General features: G+C 40.4%; 2 protein-coding genes across 2 annotated transcripts in view; both read left to right on the forward strand.

The window, feature by feature from the left end:
* LOC142349203 (palmitoyltransferase ZDHHC3-like) overlaps positions 1-15,084 on the forward strand; it is a 335,645-nt gene that overhangs the window by 11,234 nt on the left and 309,327 nt on the right. The gene's annotated exons all lie outside the window — the stretch shown is intronic.
* Positions 3,934-8,316, forward strand: LOC142349111 (uncharacterized). The gene has a single exon (XM_075400522.1). It carries the CDS (start codon positions 3,934-3,936, stop codon positions 8,314-8,316), a length of 4,383 nt encoding a protein of 1,460 aa, XP_075256637.1.

Genomic DNA, 15,084 nt, shown 5'->3' on the forward strand with positions numbered 1-15,084 from the left:
CAATTAGCCGAATAACTTTGGGTGCTCAATTAGCCGAATAATTTGGGTGCTCAATTAGCCGAATAACTTTGGGTGCTCAATTAGCCGAATAACTTTGGGTGCTCAATTAGCCGAATAACTTGGGTGCTCAATTGGCCGAATAACTTTGGATGCTCAATTAGCCGAATAACTTTGGGTGCTCAAATGGCCGAATAACTTGGGTGCTCAATTAGCCGAATAACTTTGGGTGCTCAATTAGCCGAATAACTTCGGGTGCTCAATCAGCCGAATAACTTTGGGTGCTCAATTAGCCGAATAACTTTGGGTGCTCAATTAGCCGAACAACTTGGGTGCTCAATTAGCCGAATAACTTTGGGTGCTCAAATAGCCGAATAACTTGGGTGCTCAATTAGCCGAATAACTTTGGGTGCTCAATTAGCCGAATAACTTCGGGTGCTCAATTAGCCGAATAACTTTGGGTGCTCAATTAGCCGAATTACTTGGGTGTTCATTTAGCCGAAAAGTGTTCGAGTGTTCAATTAGCCGAAAAATTTCCTGGTGTTCATTTAGCCGAAAATTTTCCTAGTGTTCAGTAAGCCGAAAAATTTCCTAGTGTTCATTTAGCCGAAAAATTTCTAGTGTTCAATTAGCCGAAAATTTTTCAAGTGTTCAATTAGCCGAAAAATTTCCTAGTGTTCATTAAGCCGAAAAATTTCTAGTGTTCAATTAGCCGAAAAGTTTTCGAGTGTTCAATTAGCGTAAAAATCTTTGAGTGTTCATAAGGCCGAAAATTTCCTAGTGATTACTTAACCGAAAACAAAGTGATCATCAATAACTTTGTATGACGGCGAAAATAAAAGCAAATGCTGTTTATTGTTGGTGCTAGCTCCCTTAGTCGAACATTAAGCAAATTGCGTGAACCTCAGTACTCTCGTCACGTAAAATCCTGCATAGCTGAGCCTGGGTTGAGCTTCAAAGCTTTCAAGCAAAGGAAAACTGTGCAGTATAAATTAAGCGTTCAGTACCCACACGCAGACAAAGTTATCATTTGGCACGACGCCATAAATAATAGTTCAACGCCTCATCACAACAACAATCATAACCCATTATCCGCAAAAGAGTTAATTGAGGAGCTTAATCTTGTTAAGAACAAAATAAGTGCAGTAGTCTACTGCCCCCGGCAAGGAGCTCCTGATATCTTTGCAGCACTTAAACAGACAGATTTTGTTGTAGTCCACGTTTTAAAAGATTTGCTTTCAAAACGCAAAGCAAAGGACCCAGCTGTTGTTAACGACTACACCAAATTGCATCCACCTTTTTCTTGTGAGATCAATTCCCTAACAATTGTAAGGTACTATAGCCTCGACCTTAATTGTCTTATTAAGAAAACGCGTCCGAAGAGACTGAACCAGCGACGTCGAAAAGCTCGCGCTAACAGGGCTGCTGCTCTCTTAGAGGATTCTGCTCTCGAGCCGTGGCTAGCTTAAGTGCAAGGCTATAGCTTGGCAGTGGTTTCCTCCTGGCTAGTGGCGGTGCTGTTAAATTGAGCTCGTCGGCCTTCCCCGTTAATCTTAAAACTTTATCTCACGAACGAAACACATCGATTACGTCCCTGATTGCTTAGATAAACCATTAACCCTTTAATTGTATTCCCATGACTTAATATTGTAATCTAAAATTGTTGAGTGCATAAAAATTCATTCTAATTGAAGTTCAATTTTTACAACTGTTCTAAAGATGGAAGCCCAAGTAACAAAATTGATTGAAGCAAGATCTAAGGCCGAACTAAACGTAAACGAAGTTTACAGAGGCATAGATGAAGCCATTGAAGGCGCTGCACGAAAAGCACGAGTCGAAACCATGGTAGGCAAGGCCAAAGACCTTTTGTCTACAGCAATGTCCAAAAATGACCAGTTAATAAAGTTAGCCGCCCGACACCCTAACAAAGCACAAATCACCGAGGACCTGGAACTCTGGTTGAAGGAGGCAAGCGAAACACATGATAAGTATGTGATAAGGGCGCGCCAATACATCGAGTCACTCACAGAACCTCAAAGTACCAGCAAAACTCAGAGGAAAACGTCGAGTAGAGGTACAAAGACGAATTCGATGGCATCAAGTCAAAAACGCCTAATAGCAAAACTCAAGCGAGAAGAGATAGAAAGAGAAAACGAAAATAAGTTAAAACTGGCTCAACAAAAGCATCAACTAGAGCTGAACACAATCAGCGAAGAAAACAGAAAAAGGCTTTTTGAAGCCAAAGTGAACGAGCTCGAGGCGATGGAGTCCTCGGATGAAAGCCTAGGTAACGAGTTTGACGATCAACTGACGTCAAACCATATCGATACTGTTGAGCGTGTAACTGATTGGGTAAACAATGCCAACCCCAATAACACAATGCCTGCCGCGATTGAAACAATGCCTTCAGAAGTACCACGAAGTTCAGGAGCTGCTAATCCAGGAATTACTGCTCCGCAGATGGAGATCAATCCACTACTTGGTAGATCACGAGATCATGTACCAGTTGAAAATTTGCAACGTAATGACGCGCAGATAGGTCCATCCCTAACAGACATTACTCAAGTCCCGCAAGCCTCATTAGGAGGTTTCCACGATCAATCACTATTTGCTAACACTAATAGCAGCTTCACCCGAACACCCAGAGGGGTATCGTACTTACTTTCTTTGGGAAATAATGATGCGCAGCTACCTGATGAAAATCAGCAAACAGATAGTCAGAACATTCAAGTGGCTGTTAACTTATCGGACAATGTCGTTAGACCTAATCATCCGTTGTCCCAGAGTGAAGCGTTGAATCTAACGTCAAATGTTGCCAATCACAATAACTCTGAACAACAGCAGACCCAAGCAGCGAACGTAAACAACAGTATGATGCTAAGTACACACACAAACCTTCCAATTTTTGTGAATCAGAGCACAAACAATCAAAACGTCGTTGCTAATACAAACAACACGAATGTTGTCTTAAGCCAACCGTTCCCTCAGAATCAAAATGCACAACATCGTCAAAATTATTATCCAATGGCAAGCCACCTCTTACCGAATTTAACTCTTTGGCATATGCCAACTTTAGATACTGTAGCCCCGTCAGTTTCCCAAGTGAACGCACAACAAATGGCAAACTCAAGTATGAGCCAACCTGTGGTATCGTTTTTGAGTGGTGGTACAACTTTTTATCATCAAAACCCCTTCTCAACAGCTACCGTGGTAAATCAGCCAAATAAACCAGTGTCAGCACCTTTGCATCAACCTGCAGCTCCAACGCCTCTTTATCAACAACCCACGATGCCCATATACCCGTCAAGCGCTTTCACGCCTCTCCCCGCAGCACAAATATCTCAAACAAATCAGTCATTCAATGTGAAAGACTTGGCCGACGCTATAACTTCTAGTCATCTCAATCCCTTGCCTAAATGGAACCTTTCCAATTACAATGGAGACCCACTTTTGTGGCACGAATGGATAGGACAATTCAGAAGTGCAATAGATTCCCAGAATCTCTCAGATGCTGCCAAGTTGACCTATCTGAAAGGTCTTTTAACTCGAAAAGCGAAGAAATTCATAGAACAGTTCGCGTATTCAGGAGCTCTATACAATGACGCAATGAAAGTGTTGGAAAGAAAATTCGGCCAACCACACGCCATTGTTGGTGCTCATCTGGATAAGCTGAACAACTACCCCCACTAAAGATGCATAACTCCGGAAAACATTATTGCCTATGCGTCCGTAATTTCTAGTCTGGTTGGCGTGTTTCGTTCATTATCGTATGAGGCCGATCTTCAAAGTTCGTCTTTAGTAAATCAAGCCGTGGATAAGCTACCGCCAAATCTTAAGGAATCTTGGTGCTCACACATTGTGAGGAACCAATGGGACCGTCCAACGTTGCTGGATTTCAATGATTGGCTGCAAACGAAATCTGACACTCATGACCGCATGAAAACAGCCAAGTTCAAAACGAAACTTGAAGAGCCGTCTTTTCCGTCGAAAACAAAAACTACATCAAAGGTTTTTGCATCTAGTTCAAAAATAACTGACGCGAAAACGAAAACCCAAACTCCAAGACCCATTAAGGATGAACCTTGCCCTCATTGTAAGGCTAACCATCCTTTGTGGCGATGTCCAAAATTTACAAGTGAGAACCCAACACAAAGAACAAGAATTGTCGCTGAGAATAGGCTCTGCTTCTCTTGCTTGAAAGGGTCACATCAGTTTAGAAATTGCCCCAACCCCAGAAAATGTAAACATTCTGGTTGCACTAGTTCACACAATTCATTGCTACACGGAGCTGATCGTATCTTCCCTAAAAACAATCTTAAGAAAGGAAGTAAAGCTAACAATGCTCCAACTACACAGCCGTCCTCATCAGTAACAATTGGTGGTAAGAATAAACTACCGATTCAGAGTAGCTCGTCCTCTTTTCCCTCAGTATCGGACGTAAAAGGTCTTCTGCAAGTGAAACAGGTTGAATTAATTAGCCCCACTGATGAGAAAACAAAAGTTTTTGCGCTATGTGATCCGGCATGTAGTCATTCATGGATTTCAAGTGCTGCAGCTGAACGTCTTGAGCTTAAGGGTAAAAGTCTCAAATTAACGGTTTGCGGGATAAACACTCAGCAAACAATTGATACACTTGTGACAGATGTCACCGTAAAACCTATAGCAGAAAACACTTGTGAAAGTTTCCAGGTTAGTCCATATGTTAGGGAGAACTTAAACGTTGGTTCTGATATAGTGGACGTCCCCCATTTGCAAGAAACCTACCCGTACTTGAGTGTTCTGGATCCCGTTCGGTATAGCTATTCGAATATCGAAATGATTCTAGGCCAGGACGTGTACCACGCCATCCGCCCGATTGAGTATTTTGAAAGCGAATCAAAATGCGCCCCCGTTGCCGTCCGTCTACCAATAGGATGGGTGTTGAGTGGTCCACTGCCTTCAAGCTCTAGTTTCGTTTCGTCCTGCTTCAAAGCTATTGTTGAGCCAGAACAAGATTTAGTAGAACAGTTAAGAACCTGGTACGAATTGGAGTCTTACGGTGAAATCAAAGAAGTTGATCCAAGGTCATCAGCAGACCGCAGAGCAGTCGAAATCTTAAAGAAAACGACGACGCACGACGGTCAAAGATATCAAGTTGGAATGCTTTGGGCTAATGACGACATCGACTTACCAAACAACTATTACTCAGCGCTCGTGCAGCTAAAGTCCCTCGAGAAAAGGCTTTCTAAGGACGAAGAACTTCGGTCTAAATATTCAAAGAACATAAATGATGATGTCGAGAAAGGCTACGTTTTTCGAGTAGAAAACCCAAAAGATCCCAGTCAGCGATCCAGACGTGAGTGGTACTTACCACACCACCCTGTAATAAATCCAAATAAACCTGGAAAAGCTGGAAGGGTATTAAATGGTGCCGCAAAATTCCACGGAACTTCTTTAAATAGATCGTTACTGACAGGCCCTGACCTACTTCAGCGTCTCATTCATACTCTCATCCATTTTAGGCAGCATAAGTATGCCGTCTCCGCCGATATTGAGGGTATGTTCCTTCAAGTGGGCGTCCCACTCGCCGATCAGCCCTGCCTCAGATTTTTGTGGCGGGAGGACCCATCATCGGAAGTGATGGTATACCAATACAGCCGACATATATTCGGTGCGAAGGATTCGCCAACTTGTGCGAACTTTGCGCTTCAGAAAACAGCAAAAGACAACATTCGTAACTTCCCCGATGCTGCGCAAGCTGTATTAGATAAATTCTATATGGACGACTATTTGGATTCTCTAGAAACACCACACGAAGCACTAAGTAGGTCCAAGAAGTTAGTTGAGTTATTGAAGTTAGGAGGATTCAAGCTAACAAAATTTATAAGTAACACGCCGCACTTACTGGATGAAATCGAAAACAATGATCATTTATGCCAACCTAAAGTGATCTTAGTTTCTGATGAAGAAGCTTCTTCACATGTTCTGGGTCTAAAATGGGACCATCGAAAGGATACCTTAGTCGTTAGTCGAGGCACGAAGTGCGACGAAAGCAACAAAGTCACGCAACGCTTAGTCCTCAGCTTAGTAGCAAAAGTCTTCGACCCCATTGGGTTGGTCGCGCCATTCACGGTTACTGCTCGACTATTGTTGAAGGACATTTGGAGACTGAGTGGCCAAAACTGGGACAACACCCTGCCCATTGAAATGATGAATAGGTTCAAAGTCTGGAGTTCAGATCTGCCTAAATTATGCAACTTAACTATCCCTAGATGTTTCTTCTCCGGGGCTTTCGATCAGTTGGAGCTCCACGTTTTCGGAGACAGCTCTCAGGATGTTTTTAGCTCAGTTGCCTTCCTCAGGGCCAGAGTAAAATCAGGAAGTATTGGACGCACTGAAACTGCTTTTGTTCTAGTGAAAGCGAGGGTTGCCCCCATGAAGTGCTTAACAGTTCCTAAACTAGAGTTACAGGCCGCCCTCTTGGCGACACGATTGAAAGTTGACATAATTAAAGCCCTAACAATTCCTTTGAGCAGAGTCTTTATGTGGACTGATAGCACCACTGTCCTGCAGTGGCTGGGTTCACTTGACAAGCAACCTATATTTGTTGCTAACAGAGTTTCTGAAAATCTAGAGTCAACAACTGTTGATCAATGGTTCCATGTGCCAACTGCAGACAACCCAGCAGATGCTGGAACAAGAGGCATGTCAGCTGAAAACTTAAGAACAAGCAGTTGGTTAACAGGGCCAAGCTTTTTGTTTACTTCTCACTTACCTTTTCAAGCCAGCACAAGCATCAGAGATAGCCTTCAAACAAAACCATCCTTGCACAATTCACAAAAGGATTTAACTGAGCCACAAATGGCGTTTGCCGGCAATACAATGCAACCTGAGAAAATATTTGACTTTGATAGGTACAGTTCTTTCAACAAACTAGTTCGAATTACAGCCTATCTCCTCCGTATACTCCCCAAACATGCTTCATATCGTACACCAGACCGCATTATTTGCAATCCTGATGAACTTCGAGTAGCTGAGGCTAAGCTTCAGTTTCTCATGCAGTTGGAATCATTCCCAGTCGAACAAAAACTTCTTTTTGATGGTAAACAAATTAACAAGAAGAGTCGCATCGCACCTTTCTCGCCCTTCATTGGCCCAAATGCCTTGATTAGATCAACCGGCCGATTGAAACGTTTGGTCGAGGCGGACTATGACCTCAAACACCCCATTATTTTAGATAGCCGTCATCCTGCAGTAAAATTGTTTCTTTTGAAGGCACACCTGGAAAACCACCACGAAGGTGTTGAATTCTTACGAGCTTTCATCCAGCGCCGTTTTGCTATCATCAGGCTTCGTCCCGCTTTGAGGTCAATCAAGCACAATTGTATCTTGTGTCGTAAGCGTAGTGCAGACGCAGTGAAGCCAATGATGGCGGATCTACCAGTCGAGCGTCTGTCCTATGGTAACCCACCTTTCTCCAACTCATGGATAGACTACTTCGGACCGTTCTATGTCGCCGTCAAGCGTTCAACTGAGAAGCGCTGGGGGTTCCTTTTCACGTGCCGTACAACTCGAGCACTCCACATTGAAGTCGTAAATTCTATGGATACCAGCTCTTGTGTTATGGGCATAGAAAGATTCATCGCACGAAGAGGGACACCGCAAGTTCTATGGTCAGACAATGGAACAAACTTTACTGGTGCGGAGAAAGAGTTGTCAGCTTGCTTTAAAGCTTTGAACCAACGTGCGATTGCAAGCAAAATGTCACAGAAAGGTATTAAGTGGCACTTTAACCCTCCATCTTCCCCCCATCATGGTGGTTCGTGGGAACGCATGGTACGGAGTGTCAAACGGACATTCTACGCTGTACTCGGTAACCGCCGATTGACTGACGAGGTGCTCCAAACAACATTCTGTCTAGTTGAAATGACGCTCAACAACCGGCCGCTCACTTCTGTAAGCAATGACCCATCAGAAATGGACGCAATTACTCCAAATCATTTTCTTCTCGGTTTCCGTCCTAGTATGCTCCCTTCATTAGTTGAAAGTGACGATTTTGATCACAGAAAGCGTTACGTCCGAGCGCAATCGTATGCCGACTCAATTTGGAAACGATGGTTGGATGAGTACGTACCGGCTTTGAATCGTCGCAGTAAATGGTCAAAATCCGCTTCAGATGAGCTAAAAACAGGAGATCTGGTATGGCTCGCCGAACACTCATCTCCCCGAGGCCATTTTCCTCTAGGACGTATCGAAAAACTTCGCTTTGGTGACGACGGCTTTGCCCGTTCCGCCGAAATAAGAACTAAGTCCGGTAACTATGTCAGACCCGTTGTATAATTGATTCCAGTTTTTGGTACACCACTTTCGGGGCCGGAAGATGTTGTGAATACAAATAAATGTAAGCGAGAATTGTATGCAGCGACAAAAGTAAGTGAGTATATTTAAATTGTATGCGTAACAAAACAAGGAACCATAGCACAGTTAGTATAGCACTGTACTCTCAATCTAAGGACCGGTGGTTCGAGCCCCCACCATGTCGAACCTTACGAAGCAAAATCCGTATTCTAATACATGTGCCTTGAGCAACGAACCGTTTGAGAGCGGTTTTAAGCTAAACTAGCCCGATTTAGACTAAGATGACTTAGATACAAAATTATTAGACTAACAACACGCATTGAATGGTTTAACTTTAAGGCCAAAGCAAGGCCAAGTTACGTCACACATGAGCTGAATTGACCTTTATTGGCTCACAAAAGGCTAACAGGTCTTGTCTAGCATTTTTGCCGCCAGTGTTACTTTAGATGTCTTATGTGTACGTTCGATGAGGAGTGTTATGTGTGATCGAATAAGAGCTTATCGTTGAAAATACGTATTGTTATCTTGAATAAAGATTGTTCTTTTACCGTTTTTCTGTAGTTCGAGTCTTAGACGTTATCTAGCTCGAATAGGTGTCAGTTGCGAGAGGATACTTTGACGCGTCCACATTTCAATGTTCACCGGAATAAAATATGACTTTACTGCTGCCCTCAATTTCAAATTGCGGTTTCCTGCTGTTCAGCATTTCGCTCCCATATGTACTTCCCACATTTTTTTTACTTCGCAAGCATGTCTTGAGTTCAGCGGACGGCCGAGCATTTAAAACATATGTGAAACCTAGGAATCCATAACATAAACGAAGTTGCAAACGAAATTATCTTTTGTCAATGTATTAATTCTTTGCCTCACTAGATTCGATTAGAATATTGAATAAAAATTTACACCCCTGCATGTCAATGTAAAAATTCGGGCTTTGACATAATTGAAACAAGTTAACACATATTTAAACCTCAAGATAATTATGCTAAAGAACTGCCTATACAATCTTGATACCTCAAAATTGTATTATTGGAATCATACACTGTGACGTTGAAAAATCGTCAAGATGGTTAAACACTGAGAGGCTCGAAAAACTTAGCTGGTTAAAAATTGTTATGATATAACTTGTAAAAATATTCTTAATATTTAAATTGGTTTACAAGAATTGAACTGATTTTCAAAAAAACCGCCAATGCCAGCCACTTTTAGTAACACAAACCCAATGATTCCTGACGGTATACAGAAAGCCCTTTTCTAGTAATTAAACCCGAAGCACAAATTGTGTACAATTTAGCATATATACAATTTTGTAAAACAAAAACGTGTCACACCAATATACACTTATTTTTTTCGAAAAAAGTCAGCACAGAGATCCAAAACTAAAGAAATTAATGAAAAATTCAAAATATTGACTAGAACTTGAGAAATATGCACTCGCAACACTATATGGCTATCGCAAACAATGTGGTATCAATTTCAGAGGGATACATATTACTGCAGCATCCATCAAAAAGTATCTTATAGAAACCAAATTATAAGCGAAAAATTGAGCTAAACGGACAGTAGTATAAAAAAATGACTAGAACCTCACCGGGGGGGGGGGGGGGGGACGGACATTTTTGGAAGCCTGATTTTCTCGGCCCAACAACACCGGGGTGGGACACTTGAAAACTTTGAAAATCTGAATAAAATGTCCCCCCTATTTTACATATTTACATACATATATGTATATGCATGTATATATGTATTGTGTATATGTATATATGTGTATGTATTCATGTATGTATATATGTTTGTGTGTATTGTTGTATGCATGTATGAATGTATTTGTGTATGTAAATGTATGCATGTATGTGTATGTGAGTATCTATATATGTATGTATGGATGTATGTATACATACACACATTCATACATACATACATACATACACACATACATACATACATACATACATACATACATACATTCATACATACATACATACAGATTTGTACAAGAAAAACAAGTTTTTACCTAAGTATGTACACAATTATGGTCATAATCACCTATGTCCATAAATGCATACATAAATTGGTGAAAACAACAGTAAAACAACTAACCTGTTAGTAGATGTATAAAATCATTAATGGTATATTAATTGGAGAGTCATCAGATCATGCCCAAACATGTTCACGGTCACAAAACTTTCCAAAATAAATTGACCAATCGGAGTGCTTGATTTATTATTCAAATTGACAACCAATCAGAATTGAAAGATTTATAAACAAAAACTCTAAACGCTCACGTTCAGTAAACAGTAAATAATGAACACAATAGGAACAAAAGACATCAAGCTCATTCATAAGAAAGTTTTATCACTGAGAGGTAACATAAATTATACACACATATCTTATCGACAATTATATTTCGTAGCTGCTTGTTCTTTGTTAGATCCAGAAGTTGACGGAGAAATAGCACTTAAATTTAGACAATATGGTGGTTTCATTGGAATTGATAATTCAAGACTAGATCCTTTATTGAAACGGAGCAAAGTGCTACGACTTCATGCTGCATTGCATGACGCCGCTGGATTTATAAAAGATTGCCGAAACAAAGGCCCTGGATATGTTTACGCTTTCCGTTACTCACCAGTAAACAATTGTCTTTTTGGACACCTGACAGGAATATTATTCATTCTATCAGTGAAAATTTTTCATTCACAATTGTTTCGTGAATTGGAATGCTAGAAAATTTTGGCAGCAAAACCACAAATATTATTGTCCTCGATCTCGAAGGTTTCAAACTCAAGTCACTTGGATTCATTATAAAAGAACTCAGTTTGTGTTCCAGTTACAACGATACAATATTTTTCAAACCGCCGCTTAAATTCGCTGATTTACCCGCACACGATAGACAAACTGTTATTTGGCTGACCAATAACCTACACGGTCTTGATTGGGACGAAGGTGATATACCTTACTGTGATTTGAAAACAATCTGTCTGAGTTTCAGTTTTCGATTCACACGAAAAAATTTTTTTGCCAAAGGCATTGAAAAGTGTGAGCTCCTCAGTAAGCTTTTACAAAAAACTGTTTATAATCTGAAGGATCTAAATTGTCCCCGAATCTCAGAGATAATATCAGAAGAACAAGTTCCCTCCTGTTATCATCATTCAAACTTTCGTTCAACAAACGATCAATTATCAAATCACTGCGCGGAACGTAAAGCAAGAATATTTTCACAGTGGACACAAAGTGATGCACAGAGAAGACACGGCAACATTAACAACTTATCTGTCAGACAACTTGAAGATATTCACTTGCTTGACTCCACTTGACGATCAGCCGATTGTAATATTCAACAGAGTTCAGGATCCCTCTCCACCAATACAGAATAATTTTTCAAGTGATCATTAGAACCGAGCGAACTATCTCAACAACAAACCAAACACAGTACAACAACCGCGCTACAACTCGCTTTATAGTACAGCAGCAAAACGTTATTTTGCAACCATTATTCTTTCTCCGGACGAGCTAGACAGCTTTAGGGTTTTCCTGTCCGTGATAGATAATTTCTATCACTTCCGACTGTACATAAAAAATAAACAAAGAGCTCGAGAACATCGGAATCAGTTCAATTATGGCTATGAACCAAACAAACCAGAAGCCTATGCAGTACCCCAAAGAGCAGCGAATCCAACGTTGGAAGCAATGGGCGGACAAAAAAGTTCCTCAATTTAGATTGAAAAAAACACCACCAGAACGTGAGATATCACTTAATGAGATGCGGAATGAGTTGCGGTTATATGTCTTGGAGCACCCCGAAGTTGAAAAAGTCTTCAATCAACCATCGTTCGAGGAAAATGACTCATCAACCGTTTGTTATAAGCTAGAGATAAAAAGTCATGTTAAAGGTTTCAATTTGTTTGAGTTCTGGTACATGAAACAGTTGCCCAGTAAATAATTCAAAAATTTAACATTTTATATCATCCTTGTTTCAATTCACTTTTCAATTAATTATTTTTCTCCAATGAATCAAAGAGACGAGGCTGACGCCGGTATCAGTAATTTAGTCTTTGATGTGAACAACAAAGAGAGGCCACCATGGCGTTGTTGTTCAAATTCAATAGTGCCAAGGTCCGAAGTAATATTTTTTGTTCAAGTTAGTATCATTGTCTTAATGATCATTCTTTGCTTCTATATGCTCTTTCTATTATCAGAAAGCTGTGAAGAGAAATCAATTTGGATTGCTCTCTTATCGAGTTTAGTTAGTTACATTTTACCTAATCCCAAACTATGAACAAAGTTATTCTTACACATGACAGGATATTCATGTCAATTGTAGGACCAAGTGGTTGTGGTAAAACAGAATTCTTATTTCGAATGCTAAAAGGTTCGACCTTTTATCCACGCTTCGAAAAAATTTATTATTTTTACAGAGTTCCAACCACTTTTCAAAGATATGCAACGAGTTATACCAGGGATTGAGTTTCTAAAATACTCAGGCTTTGATATAACAAAAAATCTATCACATTGTTTGCTTATCTATGACGATTCATGTGAAGAAATCTTCAACGATAAAGAATTTGTAAAAATAGCTACCTCAGGACGTCATCGCAAATTACATGTTATATACGTCAAGCATAATTTGTTCCATCAAAGCAAATGGTCCAGAACCATTGATCTGAATACAACACACATAATATTATTCAAGTCGCTTCGTGACATTCAACAAATTGAATATCTTGGAAAACAGTTGAATTGTCTCCAACTGATAAGAAGCATACAAACTAGCAACTGCGGAGCCCTTTGGACATTTGATGATTGATCTCGACCCAAAAACCAGTCAGGGTTTACGTTTTTCATCGCAACTAATTGGACCGGATCCTTCTATTGTTTACATTTCGTCCCCTGAAGCAGTCATTACAACAATTACAAATGAAAAAGAAACATTTGCTTATGCTCAAGCAATGGGCAAATAAGAGGAATGAGAACACAGCTCAAATAGAAATATTACATCAGGGCGATTTCATTTGGTTCTTGAGTGACTGTGTGATGAACGTGCTCTCTGGAGTTGTACCAATCAATAAAGTTGAATTAAAAAAATTCGAGAAACCACTACGTAAACTTGAAGACAGGCGAGTTGAAAAAAGTGAGAGAATCAAAATTTTTCGATCAGATTCTGGAGTTCGTCTAATTAAACTGATTGCGTTACCTTGTATTGCTTTTCTGGAGCAAAATGCACACTGAAGAGTTTGTGCTAATTCCTCGTCAAATGTATGCGAATGAACAACCTCAAATTGCTCAACTTCTCAACAATAAAAATGTCCGAGAGAAAGCAAAACAAATATCACTGTTGCAAAGAAGCAAGTCTCCACCAGCACCTTCTACCACGCAACAATACACGCAACAGCAGACCGATAATATTTTGGAGAATATCAAAGATGAGTTGAATGAGACTAGAGATGACAAAATTGATTCAAAAATTTCAACTGAAATCAGGGAGCGAGTTTTGAGAGATATTAAACACCTTGATAGAAAAAAGTTTGAAAAAGCGAGCATAATATTGGAAAAAATAGAAGAGTCAGAATCTCTATCGCTCGATCAGACATCAAGACTAATGGTTAATAAGTCAAGCACGGGAATTCTTGTCGCAGATTTTCTTTACGATCTACAACAAACTACATCTAAGCTTTCACTTGAACATTACAAAGTCCTGACCTTTCTAGATATCAGTTCACAATTAATTTTCGTCATGACTTTGTAGTGAAACTGGAACATGAACTTCTTTGCCAAGTCCAATATACAGGCACCCACTATGGTTGGCTTGTCCCAAAGTATTTCCGATTGCTGAAGGCATACAGTGACAAGATCTTCACTAATAATTTTTGACGATTGGTACTCGGGCTTGTCTGTCCACTTTAGCGTTTCCTCTTCAGTGCGGGTTAATTTGACTTTCATTCGGTTTCGCTTTCCTTCACAAGTTTTTCCAAAGGACGAATTAACCATCAGTTTAAAAAAATCTTCAAATTTATTCTTTGCTTGCTTTCGCTTTTCCGTATTCAGTTTCACGTATGGGGCGAGCCACTTTTGCTGTTTGAATGAAAGCACTCTATGGAGCTTGGTCACTACCAATCCTAGTTCGACATAGAGTTTGAGAGTTTGGTAGTGCAGTGTGTAATTTTGTTTATCAAACGGCGTCTGAATGAGCTTTTTCACCTGCGGGGTCTTTTTAATTTGCATATCGGCCAACAAGCTGCTTTGGTACTCGCTGAGCCAGCATTCATCAATCGCTTCTTTTGTGGGTGCCAAAGGAAAATCAGAATGTAGATCGTGCAGGCTGTCGGGGTAACTTAAATCGACCTCAACTATGTATCCAACTTCATCGTCATCAGGCGTATTCAATATTCGGCGCAAAATTTCCTGGGCCTGCTCATTGGTCCATTCACTTTTGTCAAACATTTCGAATTCATGAAGGGGTAGGGAGAATTTTTCCATGATTCCTCCGTACAGACTATTGGCGTCGATCATTATTATAAACGAAGAAAGGTTCTTTGGTTTGTAGTCCGAAAGAAACTTGTTGTTTGCGCGACAAAGCCGCTTGCTGTAAACCGAGCTCACGCCTCCTCTTATGAGACTTTCAACCATGTCAAGGTGCTCTCTCTCTGTTAGAAGATGCAGTTTGGGATTGCATATTTTGAGCATTGCATCCCCTGACAAGTTGGAAGCGGTGTAGTACTGACAGCAGTCGAGTCCATATGTGTCATAACA

The sequence above is a fragment of the Convolutriloba macropyga genome, chromosome 11 (genome assembly GCF_964194025.1).
Source record: "Convolutriloba macropyga chromosome 11, txConMacr16.3, whole genome shotgun sequence".
NCBI classification, from domain to species: domain Eukaryota; kingdom Metazoa; phylum Xenacoelomorpha; order Acoela; family Convolutidae; genus Convolutriloba; species Convolutriloba macropyga.

Bases quoted from the DNA above. Each gene is read 5' to 3' on its own strand.
- LOC142349111 (XM_075400522.1), top strand. From the start codon at position 3,934: ATGAAAACAGCCAAGTTCAAAACGAAACTTGAAGAGCCGTCTTTTCCG.